General features: G+C 44.5%; 1 protein-coding gene across 1 annotated transcript in view; it reads right to left on the minus strand.

Annotated features, from left to right (window-relative positions):
• Positions 1-24275, minus strand: part of rnf126 (ring finger protein 126) — a 79172-nt gene extending 54897 nt beyond the window's left edge. The window contains exons 1-2 of the mRNA XM_070859711.1: positions 24180-24275; positions 1844-1905 (exon numbers count right to left, since the gene is read on the minus strand). Of these exons, the coding sequence (XP_070715812.1) occupies positions 1844-1905; positions 24180-24251 (134 nt within the window). The 5' untranslated portion in view covers positions 24252-24275. The remainder of the gene's footprint in view (positions 1-1843; positions 1906-24179) is intronic.
• Positions 24276-26864: the final 2589 nt, after the last annotated feature.

Here is a 26864-nt window from a genome sequence, read left to right on the forward strand (position 1 = left end):
TGCTTATAAAATTTCCAGATAAATCTGCAAATTTTCCTCTTTAAAAGCAAACATCTTGCATTTGAACACTGACATGATTGCCATATTTGTTTTTATTCAAAACTATACTTTGACACATTATATTTATAATCGCCTAAAACATTGATCAAGTCAGAGGATTTACTAAACTATGAAGCTAAAGTGCAACAAGTAGTAAGTGTGCTTACAACAACTATACTCTACATAAAAGATTTTTATTTGTTATTAGCTGGTGTTCCATGATCTTGCTCACATTGTCAAAGGTTTTACAAGAACAGGGATATTACACCAAGTAGGATTATCGCAGACAACCGCTGTTCGTAGGCTGCCATGAAGATCTGGCAGCACTGAGAATGAGGCCTGGAGTCTGGTCGTGCTAGGTTGGGTATTATGGACTTGCAATACTTTGGGGGGCGGGGGCATTCTAGGATCTGGCAGCACTGTGGAGAGTCTGGCATAAGCGGCTAACCTTTTTGAGGAAGTAACACCATTTGGGTACTGTGGTAGCCCCCACTAGGTAGTGTACATATATTTCCAAAAGACATGTTAGAGTTACAGCTCTTAATTTTTTCCAGTTCTGACCAAGGGTCACCGATCAGATACATTAACTCGGTTTCTCTATCCAAAGCTGCTGCCTGACCTGCTGCATATTTCCAGACCATCATCAGGCCAGGGCCATTGGAGGGAGCAGCGTGCAGCAGCATACCACTGCAGGAGGGCGATGGCTACAAAACCAGGTCGCTGATTGCAGTGCGGGCAGGCACAGCAGGAGGGGCGAAGGAGCGGCAAAAGTCCGTCGAGGGAAGTGACCGGGGGCCCAGGAGGAGTGTGAATCTGGGGCCCAGAAGAGGAGAGAGACCAGGGGGAGCACAGGCCAGCCCACACTGCGATATATGTGCGCGCTCGGTCTGTGCAGCAGAGCTGGTCTCCAGTTAGTCTTGGGTAATCTTTGTCACTGGATCAAGACCTAGCTCTGTCAAGCCCGTGTGGTGGCTGGTGTGCAACGGCCACCACATGTTAAAAAAATCCAAGCACAGGCATCTTCCACCTTTCACGATGTAGTTCAGGACCTGGAATATTAGGTCCTTCATTGAAACACCTGTGAACTCCTTTTTGGCGTGGAAGCAAGTCACCCTCGTTTCGAGGGACTGCCTATGACGATGATTTCCAGCATTTTCTGTTTTTATTCCAGCATCTGCAGTATTTTGCTTTTGTGATTAAAGTTCTATGTGTGTTGAAGTTCCACACAAAAGGCTGCTAGTTAAGCTCAAAGCCGTGAGATTTCAGGGTTAAAAATTGGGAATGGATGATAAATTGGCAGAGGGCTATAAAACAAAAGGTAGAGGAGCAATGACTGGCATTCAGAAACTCCATGCAAATTGATCAAATTTACATGATCCCAAATTGAGCACAAGGAATTGAGGGAGGCAAACTTAGAAGTGAGTTATTCTGTAACTGCTTAACGTTATTATGGTGTGCTAAGTCAAAAGGGCACTAGAAAATCCAAAGCTGGTACCTCGATCAACTTCAGCATTTCTAATATTTTTGCAAACACAGCGGAGAGCTTACTCATTTCTTTGGCAGGTACAGGGAAGTGGAAAATCACAAAATACAGTCATACCAAAGGTACTCTCTGCCAAATTCGATTCTGAGACCCATAATAGGAAACCACTACAGGATTACAGTTTTACACTTACATTATAATTTTTCAGCTAATCTGTTTATTATCTCCCTAATCCTAAACATATTTTGGGGTCATTATTTCTTGCAGGATCTATAATTAAAAAGCTAGTTATGACATTGCTGTACAATGATGCTGTTTTACCTCGGTGCTTGATCAAGTAATTCTTCTATAAAACCAGAGTCACATCTTGGACATGTATATTCCTGGGGATAGAATAAAATAACATCATCAGGAAACAAAAACAGAGTAAAGCTGAACATATGAAATTCTTTTAAAGAACCCCCCCCAAAATCTTTTAAGTTTTGATTTTAAATATAGTGCTCAGTTTAGTCCCTGGTAACAATATTCGGAAGTACAACTAGACAAGAGTCAATCTGGATCTTTTCTTCTGCCAAATGTTTGACATTTATATCTTTCAGGTTAACTGTTAGACTCATCACTTCCCCTGTTAGAATGGTTGTCAGACAACACTTTACTGGTGCTGCTACATAACCATCTGCTAAAGGTAGATAGATAATTGGCACAAGTTGGCTGACTTTCCAATTTTCCCTGTGCTTTTCTGGCAAAATACCTTGCCTTATGTCAAATATTTTAATGGTAGTCTTAAGGGAACCATAGAAGCAAAGGAGCGGCTGCAAAAAAGTCCATACAGCCCACTCAGTGGACTTTAAAATTTAAGGACCCTTCTTTATGAACTTTAAAAAAAAATGGAGAATAGAAATTGCAGGCTCAACAAGCTCTACTCAATTGCAGTAAAGTAAAATCTTTAAACTATCTTCCAAATTATTTTTGCAGCTAATTGATGATTATTGTTTTGTCAAGATTCTGTTTTTCAACTAGCTGATGCACATTTAATAAATATTTCGAAGTATTCCCCAGTTCCTTTTTTAAAGTTATTGGGGTCAAAATTCAGGGTCTGTATAAGGCCCGTTACCGCCACTTTGTGATGGCCATGCGGCACAATCGAGTGGCTGCCGTGTTGCAGTCCACTGGCCGCCCCAACCCAAATTCAGGTCGGGGATTTTTCGGCCTGTTCCAACTTCCACCTCGCTGCTGCAGAACGCCGTAAGCACGTCATCAAAGTGCGCAGCGCCGCTCTGCCTCACCTCCAGAATACTCCGACCGAAATTTAGCGAAAAAAATTGTTGCCCCGCTGTGCAGTGCCCCCAACAGCTTTCTCTCTCGGTGTACCTTCTCCTGACTGCGCGGCCCGGCAGCATGGCGGGCCTTCATGGGGAGGACGCACTGCCACGGCCACCATGTTTATTTTTGCCTGACGACTTCCCGATCGGCCGGCAAAATCTTGGGTGCCAGGACGCTGGCCCGGTCAAAACCCTCCCTGGTGGCCTAGTGGCTGAAGATAAAAAATGCCTGATTCTCTCCCCTTTAACAGAGGAGAGAGAGCGTGGTGATGCACACTCGCTTGGATGTCACCACTGCTCCGCCGCTGAGTGACAGCTGCGGAGACTCGATCCCGCCCCAACTTCCGCCTCTCAGCAGGATTTACCGCCATATTTCCGCCCCCACTATGACCGACTTCCCGTCCAACGTTAAAAAATCTTCTAAGTGCTGAAAATAGATCGGATGGCTGCCTCATTGCTCCCAGCGGAAAAACGAGGTAAAAAAAAAATCATGGGTGCACCAGCTTTTTGGCCTGCCTGAATTTCGGCCCCATTGTCTCAGCCAAGCGTCCCTGTGCCAAGCATCCCTCCCCAACAAGTGATGGGTAGTTCGTTGTTGGAGCTTCCAGGCAATGATGCCGGCTGGGAGAGCTGTCTGGGAGGAGTTCATTGACCGAACAAGCTTTGTTTTTGGCATTCCATTCAGACTTTTGGATTAAAATAGAATGTTGAGTTACAGCTGCGGCTTGAATATTCCCAACATTACCATGAAGTTCTGGTGCGACGCCAGCAGCTTTTGTGACCCTGCTCCAGTCACGATCTTGACAGTCCAGCAATATCTGAAGTGCAGTAGCCAGTGTAGCATTAGCAGCACAACGTTATTTGAATTTTATAGTTCTTATTGATAGAGATATATAGAGATATATATTTTCAGTTTGAAATGATTGCCAGTTAAAAAGTTGAGTCATCAAGTTATTTATTGGTATAGCCAATAAAAACTGGTAGTGGTCAGACTTTGACCTGGAGTAAGCCACCTTCATTCAGCCCACTGACCCGATCTTTTATTTGCCAATGTCACGAAAAATCCACACTCACTCACTACAAACTGTGATTATTCAGAGTCAGCTGCTGAGTAATTGCATGCCGAGATGAATAGCTGAATGAATTCCAGTAACTCCTTAGTTCAGTAACACAAAAATGACTAGATATACAATTACGGTTCAGCAATGGGAATAATCAGCACATGTGCAGTATGCGATTCGGTAACGTATTTTTTTTTTTAACCACACAAGCATTCTTTTTCAGGTAAAAAGCAAAGCTGGGAAATAACCACACAAAAGCACAGTAAAATTCCCCTGTTGCGTCCCACTTCATTACCTTCAGTCAACAGATTCCATACATTTAACGAATGTGAAAGTAAAACAAAAAAAAAGTTATGTTGTACAAAGTTGTCATTTAATGACATTAAAAAATGGTCAGCTTTAAAATAGAGATGTGCAAAAGACAAAAGAAAATTCTAAAATCATGGAGTGGCCATAATTTGGTTTTACGCTGTTGTGGCGGCCAATCACAGCAGCAATTATACTGCCTGCCTTTTATCAGCATAGTTGCACAGCCGATTTAAAATAGTTAATAAATCTTCAATCACTTCCTTAATCAATCAGGCTATGGTGAACACAATTTATATAATACATCAGTCATGGCACAAAGTAAATAATTGTGCCCAATTCCAAGAAATTGACATGACAAATTCATTGAAAATGTCATGTATATTCAGTACTGTGTACAGAACACATTTTTCCCAGTACACATCACACTTTATTCTGGCAACAAGGAGGAAACATTTAAAAATTGGCTGACTTACAGAAAACATGTCCTTCCCATGTCCAACTCTGATACACCCCTCGCCTATTCTGTATGGCAGAACAAAGCCACCGTACCCTTGCCATGCATAGGCAGAATAGTCACTGCACTGCTCCCCTGTACATATGTCAGAACAAAGAGTCACTGCAACTGCTCCCCTGTAGATTCAGCACTACAGCTAGTCACTACACTCCTGCCCTGTGCATACAGCATCACAGATATGTTATTTCCATCTATTTAAAAAGTGAATTATTTTATAACCAAATAATCTTTGAAGTATTTGGATACAGTCACGCAATGTAATTCTATTCCTGCACTAAAGTACCTGTCTTGCATATTTTACATCTGTGGAAAGTGAGATATGTTTGCATTTTATTGCAATCCAATAAATATGGTGAGCATTAAATAGTACCATTTGTCTGGTCCAAAGCATAAAGAGGCAGTGTACTAATCTAACACTGCACGTGAATCTTTTCAACCTGTGTTTTTAAATCAAGTATCAACAATAAATTTGTTTGCCGCCTCCTCCCATTCACTCTTTTAAAGGTCACTTTTCCTGAAACACAGCATGCAGATGGTATGTTTGATTGTATCACAAACTAACCAAGACAAAATTATTTTGTGGCTGCTAATGCCATGGCTAAGAATAATTATAATGAAAATTAAAAACAATAACTATTGCTAGTTATTTAAAGCTACTTAGCTGCACCAGTCGGGTCAGCCATGGCTCAGTGGGCAGCACGCTCTCCTGAGTCAGAAGGTTATGGGTTCAAGACCCACTCCAGAGACTTGAGCACAAAAATCTAGGCCGACACTCCCAGTGCAGTGCTGAGGGAGTGCTGTTCTGTCGGAGGTGCTGTATTTCGGATGAGACGTTAAACCGAGACCTCATCTGCTCTCTTAGGTGGACATAAAAAATCCCGGTGTCCTGGCCAATATGTATCCCTCAATCAACATTACTAAAAACAGATTATCTGGTCATTATCACATTGCTGTTTGTGGGAGCTTGCTGTGCGCAAATTGGCTACTGTCTCCTACATTACAACAGTGACTACACTTCAAAAGGATTTAATTAAGTGTTTTGGAATGTCATGAGGTCGTGAAAAGTGCTATATAAATGCAAATATTTCTTTTACAAGTTACATAGAATATACAGCACAGAAACAGGCCATTCGCCCCAACTAGCCTGTGCAGGTATTTATGCGCCACACGCGCCTCCTCCCATTCCATCAACCTCATCTCAGCCTTTCAACCTATCTTTCCGTTCCCTTTTCTCTCATGTACTCGTCTAGTTTCCTTTTGAAAGCATCCAAGCTATTTGCTTCAACCACTTCCTGTGACAGCGAGTTCCACATTCTCACCACTCTCTGAGTAAAGACATTCCTCCTTATTTCCCTAGTGGATTTATTAGTATTTATGGCTCCTAGTTTTGGATTCTCCCACAAGTGGAAACATTCTTTCCAAATCTACCCTGTCCAACCCATTTATCATTTTAAAGACCTCTATCGGGTCACCTCATAGTCTTCCCTTTCCTAAAGAAAAAAGCCCCAACATAGAAACATAGAAATTAGGAGCAGTAGTAGGCCATTCGGCCCTTCGAGTCTGCACCGCCATTTAATAGAATCATGGCTGATCCTCTCTCTCAACACCATATTCCCGCTTTTCCCCCATACCCCTTGATGTCTTTTATGTCTAGAAATCTTAAATATATACAGTGACTTGGCCTCCATAGCCTTCTGTGGTAGAGAATTCCACAGGTTTAACACAGAGTGAAAAAATGTCTCCCCCTCTCGGTCCTAAATTTCCTACCCCGTATCCGGAGACTGTGACCCCTTGTTCTAGACGTCCCAGCCAGGGGAAACATCCTCCCCGCGTCCAGTCTATCCAACCCAGTCAGAATTTTATATGTTTCAATGAGATCCCCTCTCATTCTGCTAAACTCCAACCTGTTCAATCTTTCCCGATAGCTGTAATTTCTCATTCCTGGCACTATCCTTGTAAATCTTTACACTTCTCAGTGCTTCTATGCCCTTTTTATAGTATGGAGACCAGAACTGTTCACAGTAGTCCAAGTGCAGCCCTTCACTACTTTTGAATTCTATACTCTAGAAATAAATCCCAATGCTTTGCTGACCTGCGATGCTGCTTTCAATTATTTGTTTCACCTATATTTCTTTGCTCTTCTACCCCATTCACTTTCTTACTTTCCAAGGTACAGGTGATGTTTCTATTTTTCCTACCAAAGAGCATCATCCCACATTTATTTATGTTAAAGTTCATTTGCCACTTAACTTCCCAGTTCTTTTATTATGCTGCATTCTTCCTCAGCATTCGTTAAAACCCCAGTTTGGTATCAACTGCAAATTTTGATATAGAGTTACTTGTTCCCAAGTCCAAATCATTCATGTAAAATTATGAACAACATTGGTCTCAGCACTGATCACTGTGGAACATCGCTTTCTAACTTCCTCCGATCTGAATAACTACCCTCTCTGCTTTCTATTTTTTAGCCAATTTGCTATCCATTCACCTATTTGTCCCGACTCCACACGCCTTAATCTTTATCATTAGCTTACCGTGTGGTATTTTATCGAAGGCCTTTTGAAAATCCAAGTATATGACATCTACTACATTACCCTTGTCTACTCTTTCCGTTACCTCTTCAAAGAATTCTATCAAGTTAAGCATGACTTAGCACTTTTAGAATCCATGCGGACTATTTTTTAGTTCCCAGGTTTTGTTCAATCTCCCTTTCTGTATCATCATCATCATCACGAGGATGACTTGCTTCCACGAGTTCACAGGTGTTTCGATGAAGGACCCGATGTTCCCATCCTGAACTCCAATTGAGGGGGTGGAAGATGCCTGTGCGTGAATTTTTTTAGCGTGCGGTTACCGTTGCACACCAGCCACCACATGGGCTTGACAGAGCTAGGCTTTTATCCAGTGGCAAAGGTAAACCAAGATGACTGGAGACCTGCTCTGCTGCACGTACCTAGTGCGCACACATATCGCAGTGTGGGCTGGCCCGTGCTGCCCCTGGGCCCTCGGCTCTTCTGGGTCCCGTACCCTCATCTGTCGCACCTCCGCCACGATCTCTCACCGCCCCTCCGCCATAAACATTCACCGCATCTCGCCACAAACACTCGCCGCTCATCCGCCCCGACCTTCCACCCCTCTGTACCTGGGCCCTGCCGATGTTCCTGCCCACGCTCCAAAACGGCAACCAGGGTTTTGATGACGTCACCCAGTCGCCCATCTCAAAAACATCACATATTTGGAGCAGCTCGCACTGGAGGTTGAAGTGGTATGCCGCTCCAGCTCTTTTATGGCTCGGCTGCACCTGTCCTAACTCGCACTAAGCCCCCTTCACCTATCACCCCTGTGCTCGCTGAATATATTAGCTTGCGGTTAAGCAAGACCTCGATATGAAAATTCTCATCCTTGTTTTCATAACCCTCCATGACCTCGCCCCTCCCTATCTCCAATCTCCTCCAGCCCCATAATCGCACCCCTTCCCTCCCAGAGATATTTGCGCTCCTCTAATTGTGCACTTGAGCATCCCTGATTATAATCGCTCAACCATTGGTGGCCGTGCCTTCTGTTGCCTCGGCCCTAAATTCTGACATTCCCTGCCCAAACCTCTCTGCCTCTCTTTCCTCCTTTAAGATGCTCCTTAAAACTTACCTCTCTGACCAAGCTTTTGGTCGTCTGCCCTAATTTCTCATTGTATGGCTCGGTGTCAAATTTTTTGTCTTGTAATAATCCTGTGAAGCACCTTGGGACAGGCGCTATACGTTAAAGGCGCTATATAAATACAAGTTGTTGTTATGTCACTCACTCTCTTAAATCTTGAGTCTTACTATGTTGTGATTACTACTACCACCAAGATGCTCTCCTCCTCCTCTCTGTTCTGGTTCATTACCCATTACAAGGTCCAGCAGAACTCCGACATGAACAAATTGAACACATTGAAGTCCGTCCTCGCTGCCGACTCCCACAAATCGCTGGCCTGACCCCGTGATGCACCCCCCCCCACCATCTCTCTGCTACACTCCCAGTCCCCAAGCCAGCCAGCCCCGATATCCCCTTGCTCAGTACCTATACCATCCAATTTCACGTGACCACCTCTCATCCAGAAAAATTCCTTATCCAGGCCAGGTCCCAAGAGTTCCAGATAAGGGAGGTTCCACCTGTACCAGCTTTTTAATTTCTACTTTAAAAAAAAACTGAATTCAAATTCTCCAACTGGCATGGTGGGATTTGAAATCCCATGCTCTGGATTACTAGTAGTAACATAACTACTACACTACCATACCCATTACCTTTGAACAATTAGATATTACTTTGAGCCTATGATTCCTCAGAGTTTAGCTACTCTCATGCACATTATGATATCCCAAATTGGATCCAGTAACTCAAATGTCAGTACTCACCATTTGTGCCCAAACATCTTAACTCAACATCATTCACAGATGTTAGTGCACTGGTTATGGTGATGGACCAGCAACCCACAGGTCATAAGCTCATATCCCACTATGACAAGTTGAAAAACTAAATTCAATAAATCTAGCAACAGTGGGCTAGCAGCAGGAAAAAAATGAAAGCTGTAATCTCATGGCCTGGCATATCCCTCACTCCTCCATTACTATCAAGCTAAATGACCAAGCTTGGCTCAATGACGAGTGTAGAAGAGCATGCCCAAAGCAGCGCCAGGCATATCTGAAAATGATGTACCAACCTGGTTAAGATACAACACAGGACTACATGCATGCTAAACAGCAGAAGCAGCATGCTATAAACAGAGCCAAGCGATCCCTCAACCAACGGATCAAGTCAAAGCTCTGCAGTCCTGTCACACCCAGTTGCGAATGATGGTGAACAATTAAGCAACTAACAGGAGGAGGCGGCTCCGTGAATTCCCCATCCGCAAAATGATGAGTGCAAAATATACGGCTTAAGCGATCACAACCAGAAGTGCCAAATGAACGATCCTGCTTGGCCTTTGCCTGTGGTGCCTACGGTCACAGTTACCAGTCTTCAACCAATTTGATTCACTCCTCAAAAAAAAAACATAAAACAGCTGAGAGCACTGGTCACAGCCAAGGCTACGGGTTCCAACAACATCCCGGCTGAAGAGGCGTGCTCCACCACTAGCCACACCTCTTGCCAAGCTGTTAGAGTACAAATCCAACTTGACCAATTACCGTCTTAATCAGAAAAGTGATGGAGTCATTAACAAAGCTGTTAAGTGCCAGATACTCACCACCAATGTGGGTTCCACCAGGACCACTCGGCTCTGGATCTCGTTATAGCCTTGGTCCAAACATGGACACAAAAGCTGAATTCCAGAGGTGTTGTGAGATAATGAAGCGGTCTGTACCCGCATGCAGCAACACCTGGATAACACCCACGCTTCTGCTGAGGTGTCAAGTAACATACATGCCAAACAAAGACCATCTCCAACAATAGAACCTAACCACCTGCCTTTAACATTCAATGGCATTACCATCGTCAAATCCCCCACCATCAACATCCTGGGCAGGGGTGGGGGGTCACCACTGACCAGAAACTCAACTGGACCAGCCACATAAATGTCACGGTTACTAAAGCAGGTCAGAGGTTGGATATTCTGCATCAAGTGGTTCACCTACAGATGCCCCAAAGCAGGGTCCTCTGTAAACCGCAATGCCTCCTGTGCGGCCCGCCTCCCCCAGTTGCGCAGCCCATTTAAACCTTTGCGTTTGCGCAGTACCTACAATGTAAAAACCCGTGACCGGCCTGTGTGGGATCTCAGACCCGTGGCCGCACAGTTTAGCGGGAACATTGCCCCAAAGCCTCTCCACCACTACAAGGCACAAGTCAGGAGTGTAACAGAATACTCTCCACTTGTCTGAATGGGTGCAGCTGCAACAACACTCAAGAAGCTCAACACCATCCAGTACAAAGCAGGCCACTTGATCTGCACCCCACCTACCAGCTTAGACATTCACTCCCTCCACCACTGGCATATAGTGTGTACTATCTACAGGATGCACTGCAGTAATTCACTACGGCTTCTTCGACAGCACCTCCGCACCTAGAGGACAAAGGCAGCTGACACACGAGAACATCATCAGCTCTGAATTCCACTCCAAGTCACGCACCATCCAGACTTGAACATATACCTCACAGTTCCTTCATCGTTGCTTGGTCAAAATCCTGGAATGCTCTCCTGAACAGCACTGTGGGAGTGGCTTCACCACATAGACTGCAGCGGTTCAAGATGGCGGCTCACCACCACTTTCTCAAAGGCAACTAGAGATGGGAAATAAATACTGGTCTTGCCAGCGACGCCCATATCCCGTGAATTAATTTTTTTAAATCGTAAGAAACCAACTGTCCTTCAGGGAAGGGCACATGCCATCCCTGCCTACTCTGGCCTACGTGACTCCAGTCCACAGTATATGGTTGACTCTTAATGTCATGTGAAACAGCCTAACAAGCCGCTACAGGTCCCTTCTTAGGGCAACGAGATGGGCAATCACTACACTAAATCCACCAATGAACCAGCTAACAAAGAACTATTTCAAATTAAAAAATTTTTAACCATATTATTCAGCTGGACAAATACTCAGCATTAAGTGTTCTCACTGGGTTTAATTTTAATCTGTGCTAGTTTTAATCTCTCAAACTGCTTTCATTACGAACACCATCAGTATTTTGTCTTATATTACACAGCTCAAAATACTTTCTACAGACATAACTCAAATTTGAAAGTACAAAATCTATGCCTGTGTTTTAAGTTTTTTTCCAGTTGAAGTGGATACAAGACAAGACAAAAGTTTCGATGGTCTCCAGCATGCTTTACTGAAATCCTAATCACAACTGTTCGTTACCTTTTGATATGGTGCAATGTTTGAATGGTGTTTGAATGGTGTTTGAATACTTCTGATAACTTTGTTGATAATTTGAATACCTCCTCATAGGTTTATCTCTGTATGCTTACTTATGTGTAGGCAAGGACAATTAAGAGTTCAAAAGGAGAAAATGTCTGACAAAGATTATTATTTTTTTGTACTGTACCAAGAATTGCATACATTCACTATTTTCTGTTCATATCGGTCAAAAATTAGTTGCTCTGCAGTAGCAGCTATACCCACCCCCCCCACCACACCCCCCTCCCGCACCCCCCCCCAACCACCCCACCCCTCGCACACCCCCCCCCCCCCACCAACCAACCCCCCCCAACCCCCCCCCCCAAACCACCCCACCCATTGCGTTTTACAAAGAATGAATAGGAGCAGGAGTAGGCCATTTGGCCTCTCGAGCCTGCTCTGCTATTCAATATCATGACTGATCTGATCTTGGCCTCAACTCCAATTCGCTGCCCGCTCCCCACTCCCCATAACCCTCGATTCAAAAATCTGTCTACCTCCACCTTAAATATATTCAATGACCCAGCCTCCAAGCTCTCTGGGGCAGAGAATTCCAAAGATTCACAGCCTTCTCATTTCGGTTTTATTCTGAAACTATTTTAATCCAAGAGTATCCTCTACTGCATCAGCGTGAAATCATCTTCACCTTTCATATCATTCATCAATCTGACACTATGAGGAGATTGCCAGAGAGGAAACTTTCATCCCATCCATCAGGCTGCGACTAAATCATTGTGCCACCCAAAATGATGGTCCCCTACGGCAGCTTTTAGGTAGAGGGACACAAACTTGAGGGATGAAAGGGTGCAGAGGAAGATGTGACAGGCTATTTCAGCTAGCGCCAGATTGGTGATGAACTGGTGTGTAAATTATACAAAGAAAATTGTTTTGCTACATTGTCATCACCCTTGGCACAAGTTATAGCAGTCTCCAGCTAATAAACCAAAACCATGCAATTAGCTCATTGATAATCCGAGCAATTTTCCATTACAGCCCTAAACACCAGATAAAGTAACTGGTTTTACTTTAATCATATCAGTCTAAAAGGATTTATGTAATAAATACACAAGCCTATTGATACAACACCTTATTGTGCTCCTTACTAAAATCAAAAGGGAGAAGGTTGTGTGACAAAGTGTCCATGGCACAGGGCCCATTAATTGACTAGTGAGAACTCCCAGAGACAGCATTCTTAACTAATTCAGCTTTTCCCTTAACCCAAGCACTTGGGTTAAATTTCCTACTCAATATCTAAAAGGTCTAACATCTGGTATAGTAGTCTCAGTAGATTATTTAATTATACTGAGTATCAGAGAATGCACTTGGAAGCATAACACTACTTTAAATATCTTGCTGTAAAAAAAACATCGAATGTACTCTAGCTTTTTCAAAATTATAGTAATGGTTTACTTTTGCCTTTATTAATCCCCTACATAAACTTGTCCTCATCCAAAACTCTGCTGCGGTATTTTAACTCATACCAAATCCCATTCACCCATGCACCCCTGCCCTTGCTGACCGATACTGGCTCCTGGTCCAACAATGCCTCAATTTTTTAAATCCTCGACTTTTTTTCCCCCCAAATCAGTCGCCCCTCCCTATCTCTCGAACGTCCTCCAGCTCTACAAGCCTGGGAGATATTTGCACTCCTCCGATTCTGGCATCTTGCATATCCCTTTTTTTTTTTTATATTCGTTCCACCCTTGGTGGCTGTGTTTTCAGCTGCCTTGGCCCCAAGCTCTGGAATTCACCCCCTATTTCTCGCCACTCTCTACCGGTCTCTCCTCCTTTAAGATGCTCCTCAAAGCCTACCTCTTGGATCAAGCTTTTAGTCATCTGTCTGGATATCTCCTTCCGCAGCTCGGTGTCAAAACGTTTTTTGATAATGCTCTTGTTAAGTGCCTTGGGACATTTTGTTGTTACAGGCACTTATATACAAACGTTGTTGCTATTATACTCATTAATGTGAAGAATATATTTTCAACTATTTGGCACAGTGGCCTGCACAGAGTAATCTTAACTTAGATGTTGTACAGGCTGGATGGATGCACAGTAAAGCTCCCTCTACACTGCTGTAGCAATGAATGTCAACTCCTATCTCAAAAGAGCACCTGTACTGTGCCAGTGTCCCGCTTTCACTATTCTTGACCACACTATGTACAATGGACTCAGGCTCACTGGCAGCTGGGCTCAGATCAAACTCGTTTCATGTGGGATATTGATAGCTGGCATGGAGGAGATGGAGAGGAGACAACTGCTTGAAAAGACCAATGTCATTATTTTCAGACCCCGCCACGAACTCCATCCCTCTCCCCAACTTCTGTCAGAGGCTGAACCAGACTGTTCGCAACCCTTGGTGTCATATTTGACCCTGAAATGAGCTTTCGACCACATATCCGCAGCATAAGCAAGACCACCTATTTCCATCTCCATAACATCGCCCATCTCCGCCCTTGCCTCAGCTCATCCGCTGCTGAAGCCCTCATCCATGCCTTTGTTACCTCTAAACTTGGACTATTCCAATGCACTCCTGGCTGGCCTCCCACATTCTGCTAGAGGTGATCCAAATCTCGGCTGCCCATGTCCTAACTCGTACCAAGTCCCAATCACCTATCACCCATGTGCTCACTGACTTACATTGGCTCCTGGTTAAGCAATGCCCCGATCCTCTAATCTGCCCTCAAGCAGCCCTGATTATAATTGTTTAACCATTGGTGGCCATGTCTTCTGTTGCCTAGGCCCTAAGCTCTGGAATTCCCTGCCGAAACCTCTACCTCACTTTCCTCCTTCAAGACGCTCCTTAAAACCTACCTCTTTGACCAAGCTTTTGGTCACCTGCCCTAATTTCTTCGTTTATGGCTCGGTGTCAAATTGTGTATCTCAAAACACTCCTGTAAAGTACCCAGGGACATTTCATCACATTAAAGGCGCTATATAAATACAAGTTGTTGTTGTCGTAATGCTATTTTCACAACCTGTCAATGTTATTCTGCAAGTGGAAACAATGCTCAGTGTTCCAGTCACGAGCTGCACTGTTAAAAGCACAGTGCAATTATTCACTTCACAAAAGCAGAGTAACCCTTCACAAACAGACATCACTGGAACAAAGGAATACCAATAACAGAATGGATCCTGAAGCTAGATTGCCATAGAAACTCGTGTATAGAATTATGTACAGAAAAACTCGACCACATTTCACAATTTAAAAAAAATACTTCAAACCTTTTTTCACTAAATGCTAACAAGCATAACATATGAATATTACAACAGTGTATTATTAGGTTAAATTCACTTGGGGGAAGGATGTCAATTCAGTCGCACCTGCAGCCCTTGCCAATTAGAGGTCTTTTACCTCATGTGATCACTACCACCACAATACTCTCGATATATTCAGTTTAGGCATGGTGTCAAACTAAAAAAAAATATCTTAACAAAATTAAATGGGCTCATGATTGCATGTGTAATCAGTTCTCACCAGGAAAGAGGAAAGTATAGAAATACTGGTTCTGGGTGAAGTGACAAAAGAGTAGCAGCATGCCAAGTTCTGTCTCGGTCTCCAGTCATCCTGGAGTTGCATGGATTTTAAAGCAGAGAAAGAGGTCATTGGGCCCAACTGTTCTGTGCCAGTGTTTATGCCCCACACAAGCCTCCTCCCACCTGACCTGCATATCCTTCTAGCCCTTTCTCACTCATGTACTTATCTAGCTTCATCTTTAAAAAATTATTAGACTATTATAGCAGAAACAAAAGACAAATGGAAAGGAACATGAATAGTCTCGGATTTTAAAGCAAGGTGTTGAAGAGTTTAAGAGGAATGACAGGAAGCTGTCCATATTTGCAAGGGCAAGGTGACACAGAATCAGTGGGTGTGCAATCCAATAGAGTACAATAATGCCAGGCACAAAACACAGAATTAACTAAAAGCAACACTGGGTAACTGGTCACGTCATGAGCTGGCACTTTCTAGAGAATAGCATGTGTGCTCTCCTGGGACTTCCCATGAACCTTTCACACGCACTATCTACAATACAAAGAAAAAAAGAAAGAATGTGTATTTATATAGCGCCTTTCATAGAAACATAGAAAATAGGTGCAGGAGTAGGCCATTCAGCCCTTCTAGCCTGCACCGCCATTCAATGAGTTCATGGCTGAACATGCAACTTCAGTACCCCCTTCCTGCTTTCTCGCCATACCCCTTGATCCCCCAAGTAGTAAGGACTTCATCTAACTCCCTTTTGAATATATTTAGTGAATTGGCCTCAACTACTTTCTGTGGATGAGAATTCCACAGGTTCACCACTTTCTGGGTGAAGAAGTTTCTCCTCATCTCGGTCCTAAATGGCTTACCCCTTATCCTTAGACTGTGACCCCTGGTTCTGGACTTCCCCAACATTGGGAACATTCTTCCTGCATCGAACTTGTCTAAACCCGTCAGAATTTTAAACGTTTCTATGAGGTCCCCTCTCATTCTTCATAACTCCAGCGAATACAAGCCCAGTTGATCCAGTCTTTCTTGATAGGTCAGTCCCATCATCCCGGGAATCAGTCTGGTGAATCTTCGCTGCACTCCCTCAATAGCAAGAATGTCCTTCCTCAAGTTAGGAGACCAAAACTGTACACAATACTCCAGGTGCGGCCTCACCAAGGCCCTGTACAACTGTAGTAACACCTCCTTGCCCCTGTACTCAAATCCCCTCACTATGAAGGCCAACATGCCATTTGCTTTCTTAACCGCCTGCTGTATCTGCATGCCAACCTTCAATGACTGATGTACCATGACACCCAGGTCTCTTTGCACCTCCCCTTTTCCTAATCTGTCACCATTCAGATAATAGTCTGTCTCTCTGTTTTTACCACCAAAGTGGATAACCTCACATTTATCCACATTATACTTCATCTGCCATGCATTTGCCCACTCACCTAACCTATCCAAGTCACTCTGCAGCCTCATAGCATCCTCCTCGCAGCTCACACTGCCACCCAACTTAGTGTCATCCGCAAATTTGGAGATACTACATTTAATCTCCTCGTCTAAATCATTAATGTACAATGTAAACAGCTGTTGCCCCAGCACAGAACCTTGCGGTACCCCACTAGTCACTGCCTGCCATTCTGAAAAGTACTCATTTACTCCTACTCTTTGATTCCTGTCTGACAACCAGTTCTCAATCCACATCAGCACACTACCCCCAATCCCAAGTGCTTTAACTTTGCACATTAATCTCTTGTGTGGGACCTTGTCGAAAGCCTTCTGAAAGTCCAAATATACCACATCAACTGGTTCTCCCTTGTCCACTTTACTGGAAACATCCTCAAAAAATTCCAGAAGATTTGTCAAGCATGATTTCCCTTTCACAAATCCATGCTGACTTGGACCTATCATGTCATCTCTTTCCAAATGCGCTGCTATGACATCCTTAATAATTGATTCCATCATTTTACACACTACTGAGGTCAGGCTGAACGGTCTATAATTCCCTGTTTTCTCTCTCCCTCCTTTTCTAAAAAGTGGGGTTACATTGGCTACCCTCCACTCAATAGGAACTGATCCAGAGTCAATGGAATGTTGGAAAATGACTGTCAATGCATCCGCTATTTCCAAGGCCACCTCCTTAAGTACTCTGGGATGCAGTCCATCAGGCCCTGGGGATTTATCGGCCTTCAATCCCATCAATTTCCCCAACACAATTTCCCGACTAATAAAGATTTCCCTCAGTTCCTCCTCCTTACAAGACCCTCTGACCCCTTTTATATCCGGAAGGTTGTTTGTGTCCTCCTTAGTGAATACCGAACCAAAGTACTTGTTCAATTGGTCTGCCATTTCTTTGTTCCCCATTATGACTTCCCCTGATTCTGACTGCAGGGGACCTACATTTGTCTTTACTAACCTTTTTCTCTTTACATACCTATAGAAACTTTTGCAATCCGCCTTAATGTTCCCTGCAAGCTTCTTCTCCTACTCCATTTTCCCTGCCCTAATCAAACCCTTTGTCCTCCTCTGCTGAGTTCTAAATTTCTCCCAGTCCCCAGGTTCGCTGCTATTTCTGGTCAATTTGTATGCCACTTCCTTGGCTTTAATACTATTCCTGATTTCCCTTGATAGCCACCTTCCCTTTTTTATTTTTACGCCAGACAGGAATGTACAATTGTTGTAGTTCATCCATGCGGTCTCTAAATGTCTGCCATTGCCCATCCACATTCAACCCCTTAAGTATCATTCGCCAATCTATCCTAGCCAATTCACGCCTCATACCTTCAAAGTTACCCTTCTTTAAGTTCTGGACCATGGTCTCTGAATTAACTGTTTCATTCTCCATCCTAATGCAGAATTCCACCATATTATGGTCACTCTTCCCCAAGGGGCCTCGCACAACAAGATTGCTAATTAATCCTCTCTCATTACACAACACCCAGTCTAAGATGGCCTCCCCCCTAGTTGGTTCCTCGACATATTGGTCTAGAAAACCATCCCTTATGCACTCCAGGAAATCCTCCTCCACCGTATTGCTTCCAGTTTGGTTAGACCAATCTATGTGCATATTAAAGTCACCCATTATAACTGCTGCACCTTTATTGCATGCACCCCTAATTTCCTGTTTGATGCCCTCCCCAACATCACTAATACTGTTTGGAGGTCTATACACAACTCCCACTAACGTTTTTTGCCCTTTGGTGTTCTGCAGCTCTACCCATATAGATTCCACATCATCCAAGCTAATGTCTTTCCTAACTATTGCATTAATCTCCTCTTTAACCAGCAATGCTACCCCACCTCCTTTTCCTTTTATTCTATCCTTCCTGAATGTTGAATACCCCTGGATGTTGAGTTCCCAGCCCTGATCATCCTGGAGCCATGTCTCCGTAATCCCAATCACATCATATTTGTTAACATCTATTTGCACAGTTAATTCATCCACCTTATTGCGGATACTCCTTGCATTAAGACACAAAGCCTTCAGGCTTGTTTTTTTAACACCCTTTGTCCTTTTAGAATTTTGCTGTACAGTGGCCCTTTTTGTTCTTTGCCTTGGGTTTCTCTGCCCTCCACTTTTCCTCATCTCCTTTCTGTCTTTTGCTTTTGCCTCCTTTTTGTTTCCCTCTTTCTCCCTGCATTATTAGTTTAACTCCTCCCCAACAGCACTAGCAAACACTCCCCCTAGGACATTGGTTCCGGTCCTGCCCAGGTGCAGACCATCTGGTTTGTACTGGTCCCACCTCCCCCAGAACCGGTTCCAATGCCCCAGGAATTTGAATCCCTCCCTGCTGCACCACTGCTCAAGCCACGTATTCATCTGCGCTTTCCTGCGATTCCTACTCTGACTAGCACGTGGCACTGGTAGCAATCCCGAGATTACTACTTTTGAGGTCCTTTTTAATTTAGCTCCTAGCTCCTTAAATTCGTTTCGTAGGACCTCATCCCTTTTTTTAACCTATGTCGTTGGTACCAATGTGCACCACGACAACTGGCTGTTCTTCCTCCCTTTTTAGAATGTCCTGCACCCACTCCGTGACATCCTTGACCCTTGCACCAGGGAGGCAACATACCATCCTGGAGTCTTGGTTGCGGCCGCAGAAACGCCTATCTATTCCCCTCACAATTGAATCCCCGATCACTATCGCTCTCCCACTCTTTTTCCTGCCCTCCTGTGCAACAGAGCCAGCCATGGTGCCATGAACTTGGCTGCTGCTGCCCTCCCCTGATGAGTCATTCCCCCCAACAGCACTACCTTCCTTGCACTACTCTGCATGCTGGTCTTCCATTCCCTATCTGGCTGTGGACCCTTCTCCTGCGGTAAGACCAACTCGCTACACGTGCTACTCACGTCATTCTCAGCATCGTGGATGCTCCAGAGTGAATCCACCCTCAGCTCCAATTCCACAACGCCTCCGGACGTGCCAAGGGATGTTACAGCCAAATAAGTACTTTTGAAGTATAATGTAGGAAACATGGCAGCCAAATAACGTGCAAGATCCCACATAGTAATGAGGCAATGAGCAGATAATCTGTTTTAGTAATGTTGGTTGCGGGGCAAATGTTGGCCACACACCAGGAGAACCTTCACCACACAAACCACTCCCCACTCCCTCTTCGAAAATTGCCATTTTTACATCTATCTGAAAAGGACAGATGGGACCTCAGCAGCATTGCGCTAAGTTGCACGGACGAGCAGCCATCTGGAGGTCCCGCGCAGGCCGCTCACCGGCTTCTACAGGCAAGAAACCATGCATGCGCAAACATTTTAATGGGCCACACAGTTAAAGGGACCACGCACTAAAACAATTAGGGGGAAACACTGGGCCTCGGTTTTGCATCTCAGTCGATTGACGGCCCCTCTGATAGTGCAGTACTGTGCTGGAATGTCCATTTACATTACGTGCTTTAGACTGAGACTTCATCCCACTTCTGGCTCAGAGGCGGGAGCTCGCACTGGAGCAAGGCTGACTCGCACCTATTCGTATATAGTTATTTGAAGTGGGAGTAGTCATCATCACCCATGTCGGTCACCAAGACAGAATGTTCTAGAATACTAAAAACAAAACTGCAAATTGAAACAGAAAGCTAAAATAGCTATCGGAATCACTGTTCACTCCAGAGGTCAACAGTCACAATTTTTTTTAAAAGCGTCTGCTTCAGCAACAGGAGATAAATCATTCACGGCAAATCTTAGAGGAGATCCGAGCTATATTTTGTGGACTGTACTTTAATTATTTTTATGTTTAACTGCAGACTGCTTTTCAAGATAGCTTTAGATGGTGAAAATCTGCCCCCCTCCATCCTCCCCCCAGCTAATACACAACCTTCCTTTAACATACTAAAGCCCGTGTCTTTCAACAATGCCTGATGGACACCATTAGACTTGTCCTCAACACAAAAATACAAAATAGAAAAATAATTCATTTCTGCAAGTACTGGCGTTGTCACTACTTCCTTGATTTATTTCCAGTGATCACTAGGGGGCGCTCCAAAAAAATCTGCAGAGACTATTGCCAGATACTGCTCCGCCTAAATAGTGGCACATGGAGTCACTCCTTTCTTGGAAATGAGAAAGCGTAGATCTTTCCATATTACACCCATGGCATTGCAACTAGAAAGACAGCTCAGTATCATGCGACTGGGCATTCCCCTTTGTGAAACAGCAAATGACACTAACTTATCTGCTTATTTCTGCTCTTTACATATTCCAATTCATTGTAGTTGTAATCAAAATAAAATACAGTGAAATGAATCCAAATGTTAGGATGAAATTATCCAATGTTTTTTAATTCTGCTGGAAAGAGCAAACAGATAAAGCCTGGTTACAAATAGGACTGTAAACCTGCATTCAGTTTAAACGGAATTGCAATTTATAATTAAAAATAAAAACAGAAAGTGTTTTGGGTTAGCTTGGTTTCTCTCTCCACAGATACTGCCTGACCTGCCCGAAATGTTTCCAGCATTTTCTGCTTTTATTTCAGATTTTCAGCATCCACGGTATTTTGCTTTTGTTTGCACAATTATAATGAAACATGTTTAACCACATAAAACTTACACAACCTTACAACACTTGATAAGGTACTGTTGTTTGTCAGTAGGGTAATTGTTCAAATACAACTCGTTACCCATGCCTGAAGCACTACTTCAAATTGTGCTAGATGAGCTTTAATACTGGCTCATTTAAAAGTTAGGTTCAAATGAGCACACAATTAAATCAGGTCGCAGTAGGGGCTACCAAGCAGAAGACTTGAGCACAAAAACCTAGGTTGACCCTCTAGTGCAGAGGGAGTGCTGCACTGTTGGAGGTGTCATCGTTGAGATGAGACTTTAAAATCGAGGCTACGTCTACTCTCAGGTGGATGTAAAAGACCCCACTATTTCAAAGAAGAGCAGGGGAGCTATCCCTGGTATTCTAACCAATATTTATCCCTCAATCAACATCACTAAATAAAGATTATCTGGCCATTTATCATACTGCTGTTTGTGGGAGCTTGCTGTGTGCAAATTGGCTGCTGTATTTCCTACACCTTTTATGTTGAAATTTGGTGATTGATGGTTAGTGCCATCAACAAGACAGTAAGCAAGTGACCCCTTTTAATGGGGCACAGCCAGTAAACCGCAAATTAAACCAAACTTATACGCAAGTTAACAAATCAAAATGTTGTTTCTGGGGGTGAAGCATTCGAGTCTCTCCGGTGTCCAGTTGTGGAAGGCCTCAAGCGTACCAGTGGACACTGTGCTCCCTCTCCAGGGACACCCAGGCACGAACATAACCATGGAAGAGTGGACCCCCCCTCGAACGCCCATTGCCTCGACCTGCTAACAGCCACCTTGACCAGGAGCAATCCAACAAAGAGGCCCTCAGATCTGCCTGCTTCCTCCCCCACAGCAGGTGCCCAACGATCGGGAGTGTGGGACTGAAGTGCAAACAAAAATTGAGCAGCAGCCCCTTCAAAAATTGCTGAGTTTCCTACATCACACTAGTGACTGCACTTCGAAAAAGCACTTTGGGAATTCCTGATGTTGTGAAAGACTTGTATTTATATAGCGCCTTTCACGACCACCGGACGTCCCAAAGCACTTTACAGCCAATGAAGTATCGTTTTTTTAAAAAAGTGTAGTCACGGTTGTAATGTAGGAAACGGGGCAGTAAATTTGCACACAAGCAAGCTCCCACAAACAGCAATGTCAGAATGACCAGATAATCTGTGTTTTTGTTATGTTGACTGAAGGATAAATATTGGCCAGCACACCGGGGAGAAATCACCTGCCTTTCTTCGAAATAGTGCCATGGTGGTCTTAAAAAAAAAATCTAGGCTAACACTTCGGTTTAAAGACTCATCTGAAAGGCGGCACCTCCGACAGTGCAGCACTCCCTCAGCACTGCACTGGAGTGTCAGCCTAGATTTTTTTTGTGCTCAAGTTCCTGGCTCATCATCATCATAGGCAGTCCCTCGGAATCGAGGAAGACTTGCTTCCACACCTGAAGTGAGTTCTTTGGTGGCTGAACAGTCCAATATGAGAGCCACAGACTCCGTCACAGGTGGGACAGATAGATAGTCGTTGAGGGAAGGGGTGGGTGGGACTGGTTTGCCGCACGCTCTTTCCGCTGTCTGCACTTGATTGCTGCATACTCTCGGCATTGAGAATCGAGGTGCACTTCCTCCACTTAGGGCGGTTTTGGGCCAGGGACTCCCAGTGTCATAGAAACATAGAAAATAAGTGCAGGAGTAGGCCATTCGGCCCTTTGAGCCTGCACCACCATTCAATGGCTGATGATCATCTCAATACTCTCTTCCTGCTTTCTCTCCATACCCCTTGATCCCTTTAGCCGTGAGGGCCATATCTAACTCCCTCTTGAATATATCCAACGAACTGGCATCAACAACTCTCTGCAGTAGAGAATTCCACATGTTAACAACTCTGAGTGAAGAAGTATCTTCTCATCTCAGTTCTAAATGGCTTACCCTTTATCCTTAGACTGTGACCCCTGGTTCTGGACTTCCCCAACATCAGGAACATTCTTCCTGCATCTGTGTCAGTGGGGATGTTGCACTTTATCAGGGAGGCCTGGAGGGTGGTTAGGTTTGGATAATCTCAACGCAGTAAACCCAAATCCCTTTTTTAGCACATGATTTGCATTTGTGTGGGTGCCAATTGAGCCCTTCCCACACAACCAAACCCAACCTTCTGACTCAGGAGTGCAACCAACTGGCTGACACACAGGGTTGTCCTTTTGACAAAAGTTTTTTGGGGGGGGGCGCGGGGAGAAGTTTGTGTGTGTGTAAAGAAGTTTGCAAGTGAGTGTGTGTGTGTGTGTGTGTGTGTGTGGGGGGGGGCGGGGTGCTGGGAGCAGCAGGGGGGGGGGGGGGGAAGAAGTTTGTGTGTGTGTGTGTGTAAGTGTGTCAAGAAGTTTGTGTGTGTGTGTGTGTGTGTGTGTGTAAGTGTGTAAAGAAGTTTGTGTGTGTGTAAAGAAGTTTGTGAGTGAGTGTGTGTGTGTGTGTGGGGGGGGGGGAGGGGAAGTGTGGGGGGGGGGGGGAGGGGAAGTGTGGGGGGGGGGGGGGAGGGGAAGTGTGGGGGGGGGGGGGAGTGTGTGGGGAGGGGAAGTGTGTGGGGGGGGAGTGTGTGGGGGGGGAGTGTGTGGGGGGGGAGTGTGTGGGGGGGTGTGTGTGTGTGTGTGTGTGTGTGTGTGTGGGGGGGGGGGGGGAAGAAGTTGTTTGTGTGTGTGTGTGTGTATAAAGAAAATTGTGTGAGAGTGTGTGTGTGTATAAAGAAGTTTGAGTGTGTGAGTGAGTGTGCTATGCTGGGAGCAGGGGAAGCAGCCAGCCACCCCGCGCACGCGCACTGCGGCCGGAGCGTTGTGTGGCAGCAGGGACGCGATTGGGCAGCGACTCGGGCCCGGCTCGTGTTACCCAGAAACGGAGGCGCCCGGCGCACCGGCTCGGCGCTCGGCGGCCGCCCGCCCCGCTCTCTCCAGCCCCCCCCTCCCCACACACACACCCGCCAGCGCCGCTGCCCGTCACTCACCCCGCTCCCCGCCCCGCCCACCGCACAACCGATCGACATTGAAACACGGAGCCCGCGGGGGGAGCTCCACTCACCGGCAGCCTGGGGAGGATCTCGGCCGAACAGCGGTGGCAGAAATAGCGAGACTGTGAGGAAGCCTCCGCCATATTCACGTAAGTCCGCCACAGTGACGTACGGTACGGGTGCCCTGGCGCGTCAAAAAACATTACTTCATACGCCGATTGTGACGTGCCTGGAACCTGTCAATCACAGGACAGTGTTGCAGAGTGTGTATCTGTGTGAGCATTTATTGAGCAGTGTTTGTTACCATTGTCATTTAAGTCTTTATTAAGTAAAGTGTGTGTTGTCACCATTATCTTTTAACTTTTTTATTAATGAAAATGTGCTTTGTTACCATAATCATTTAACTTTCTTTATTAAGGAAAGTATGTGTTATCATTATCATTTAATTTTCTTTATTAACGAAAGTGTGTGTTGTTACCATTATCATTTAACTTTATTAAGGAAAATGTGTTTTGTTACCATAATCATTTAACTTTCTTTATTAAGGAAAGTATGTGTTGTTACCATTATCATTTCATTTTCTTTATTAACGAAAGTGTGTGTTGTTACCATTATCATTTAACTTTATTAAGGAAAATGTGTTTTGTTCCCATTATCATTTAACTCTTTCTTTATTAAGGAAAGTGAGTTTTGTTACCGTTATCATTTAACTCTTTATTGGGGAATAAAAACAGAAAATGCTCAAAATACTCAACAGGTCAGGCAGCATCTGGTGGGAGAGAGAAACAGTTAATGGGCCTGAAATTCGGGTCAGGTCGGAGGCTTCCTTCGGATGAACGCTTCCGCCCCGAGAATTTTTTACAAAATTACCTGGTGGTCTCGGAGACGTCTGCGATTCCTGTGTGAGGTCTTCTCTTCCCGCGCTTCGGAACGCGTTCCCGTCCACCAAGTTCGGACGCAGAAGGTGCAGTCACGTATTCCGTATGGACCTGCAAAAGCCGGTTTTCGGCGCGCAATGTGCATGCGCTGAAAACCAGCTTTTCCAATCTGTCAACTTTTGGCTTGACAGATCGCATGCAACCCCGCAACCAGGACATTCGCACTGGCGAGAATGAGCTATTTGCCCAACTCTTGCCCAGCGAATGTCCTTAATACGCTTGCGCCTGGCCTGGTCTACTTTTACTAGCGTAAGAGTTTTAAAACAGATAAAAATAAAATTTTAACACTCATTTTTATGTTAAAAACCCTGTCCATTAAGGTAAGTTTATTTTAAACCCTGTTAAAACACTTTTTTTTTAAATCCCCCAAAAATATATTTTTTCTAAAACATTTAATGAACTTTAATTTAAATTAATTTTAATTATGTGAGGTGTGTTTTTTATTTTTTATATTGTGTTTAGTGTGTTTGTTTTTTTCCCCTCATTGATAGCAATACGAACTCGGAGATACGGAGAATACTGTACCTGATTGGTTGTGCAGTCAAACGTGACTCCACTTTCTGCGTCCGAACCTGGAGGACAGGGGCGCGCTCTGAAGCACGTGAAGAGAAGGCCTCACACAGGAATCGCAGGCGCCTCTGGGAGGGACCGCCAGGTAATTTCGTAAAAAATTCTCGGGTCAGAGGCATTCGTCCGAAGGAAGCCTCCAACCTGAATTTCAGGCCCATTATGATTTAACTCTTTATTAGGCAACGGCGACATGAAGCAAAACCTTTTTTCGCAGCGATTGGTTATGATCAGAAATGCATTGTCTGAAAGGGTGGTGGCGGCAGATTCAATCGTGACTTTTTTCAAAAAGGAATTTGATAAGTACCTGAAGGGAAAACATTTGGAGGGCTACGGGGAAAGGATGGGGGAGTGGGACTAGCTGAAATGCTCTTGCAGAGAGCTGGCACGGGCTCAATGGGCCAAATGGCCTCCTTTGCTGTAACCATTCTGTGATTCTAAGTTTTATTGGCACATGTCACTCATTTTCAGTTTGTTGTCTAAATATGGAGTATTGTATATCGATTGAAGGATAAAATCAACACAGCTACCTGTATTGAAATGGGTATTACGTGCTCCTTCATAGTTTGATTATAAATCTCACTCCAGATGTTTTCCCAATGGTAATGACACTTTTTCTCTCAATCTTTTCAGTAACTGCAAGTTTCAATTATACAGCATCTTTTAATGTAGAAAACCCTTCCAAGGCAGTTCACAGAGGCCGATTTCCCCCAAAATTGGACACCAAGCCAAAGAAAGATATTCGGAAGAATGACCAAAAATGTAATCGAAGAGGTGGATTTTAAGGAGGGTCTTAAAGAAGCAAAGAGAGGTGGCGAGGTTTGGGGATGGAACTCCAGAGCCTGAGGTCTAGGCCACTGAAGACAGCGATGGGGGCGAAGGAGGTGAGGGATGTACAAGAAGCCAGAGTCGGAATAATGGAGAGTTCAGCTGGAATGGGGTTGTAAAGCTGGAGGAGGTTACAGAGCTAGGCAGCAGTGAAGCCCTGAGATTTAAAAATGAGGATGAGATTTTTAAATTTGATACATTGGGTCCCAGAGCCAAAGTAAGTCAGCAATGATTTGGGGTGATGGGCAAGCGGAATTTGATGCAAGATAGATTGTGGGCAGCTGTTTGAGATGAGCTTGAGGGTAAGAGGTCGACCAGAAGAGAATTGGAATAATCAAGACTGAAGTTGATAAAGGCTTGGATGAGGGTTTTAGCAGCAGGTGGGCTGAACTAGAGGCAGAGGTGTGCAATGTCGTGGAGATG

This window comes from Pristiophorus japonicus, chromosome 18 (genome assembly GCF_044704955.1).
Source record: "Pristiophorus japonicus isolate sPriJap1 chromosome 18, sPriJap1.hap1, whole genome shotgun sequence".
Lineage (NCBI taxonomy): Eukaryota > Metazoa > Chordata > Chondrichthyes > Pristiophoridae > Pristiophorus > Pristiophorus japonicus.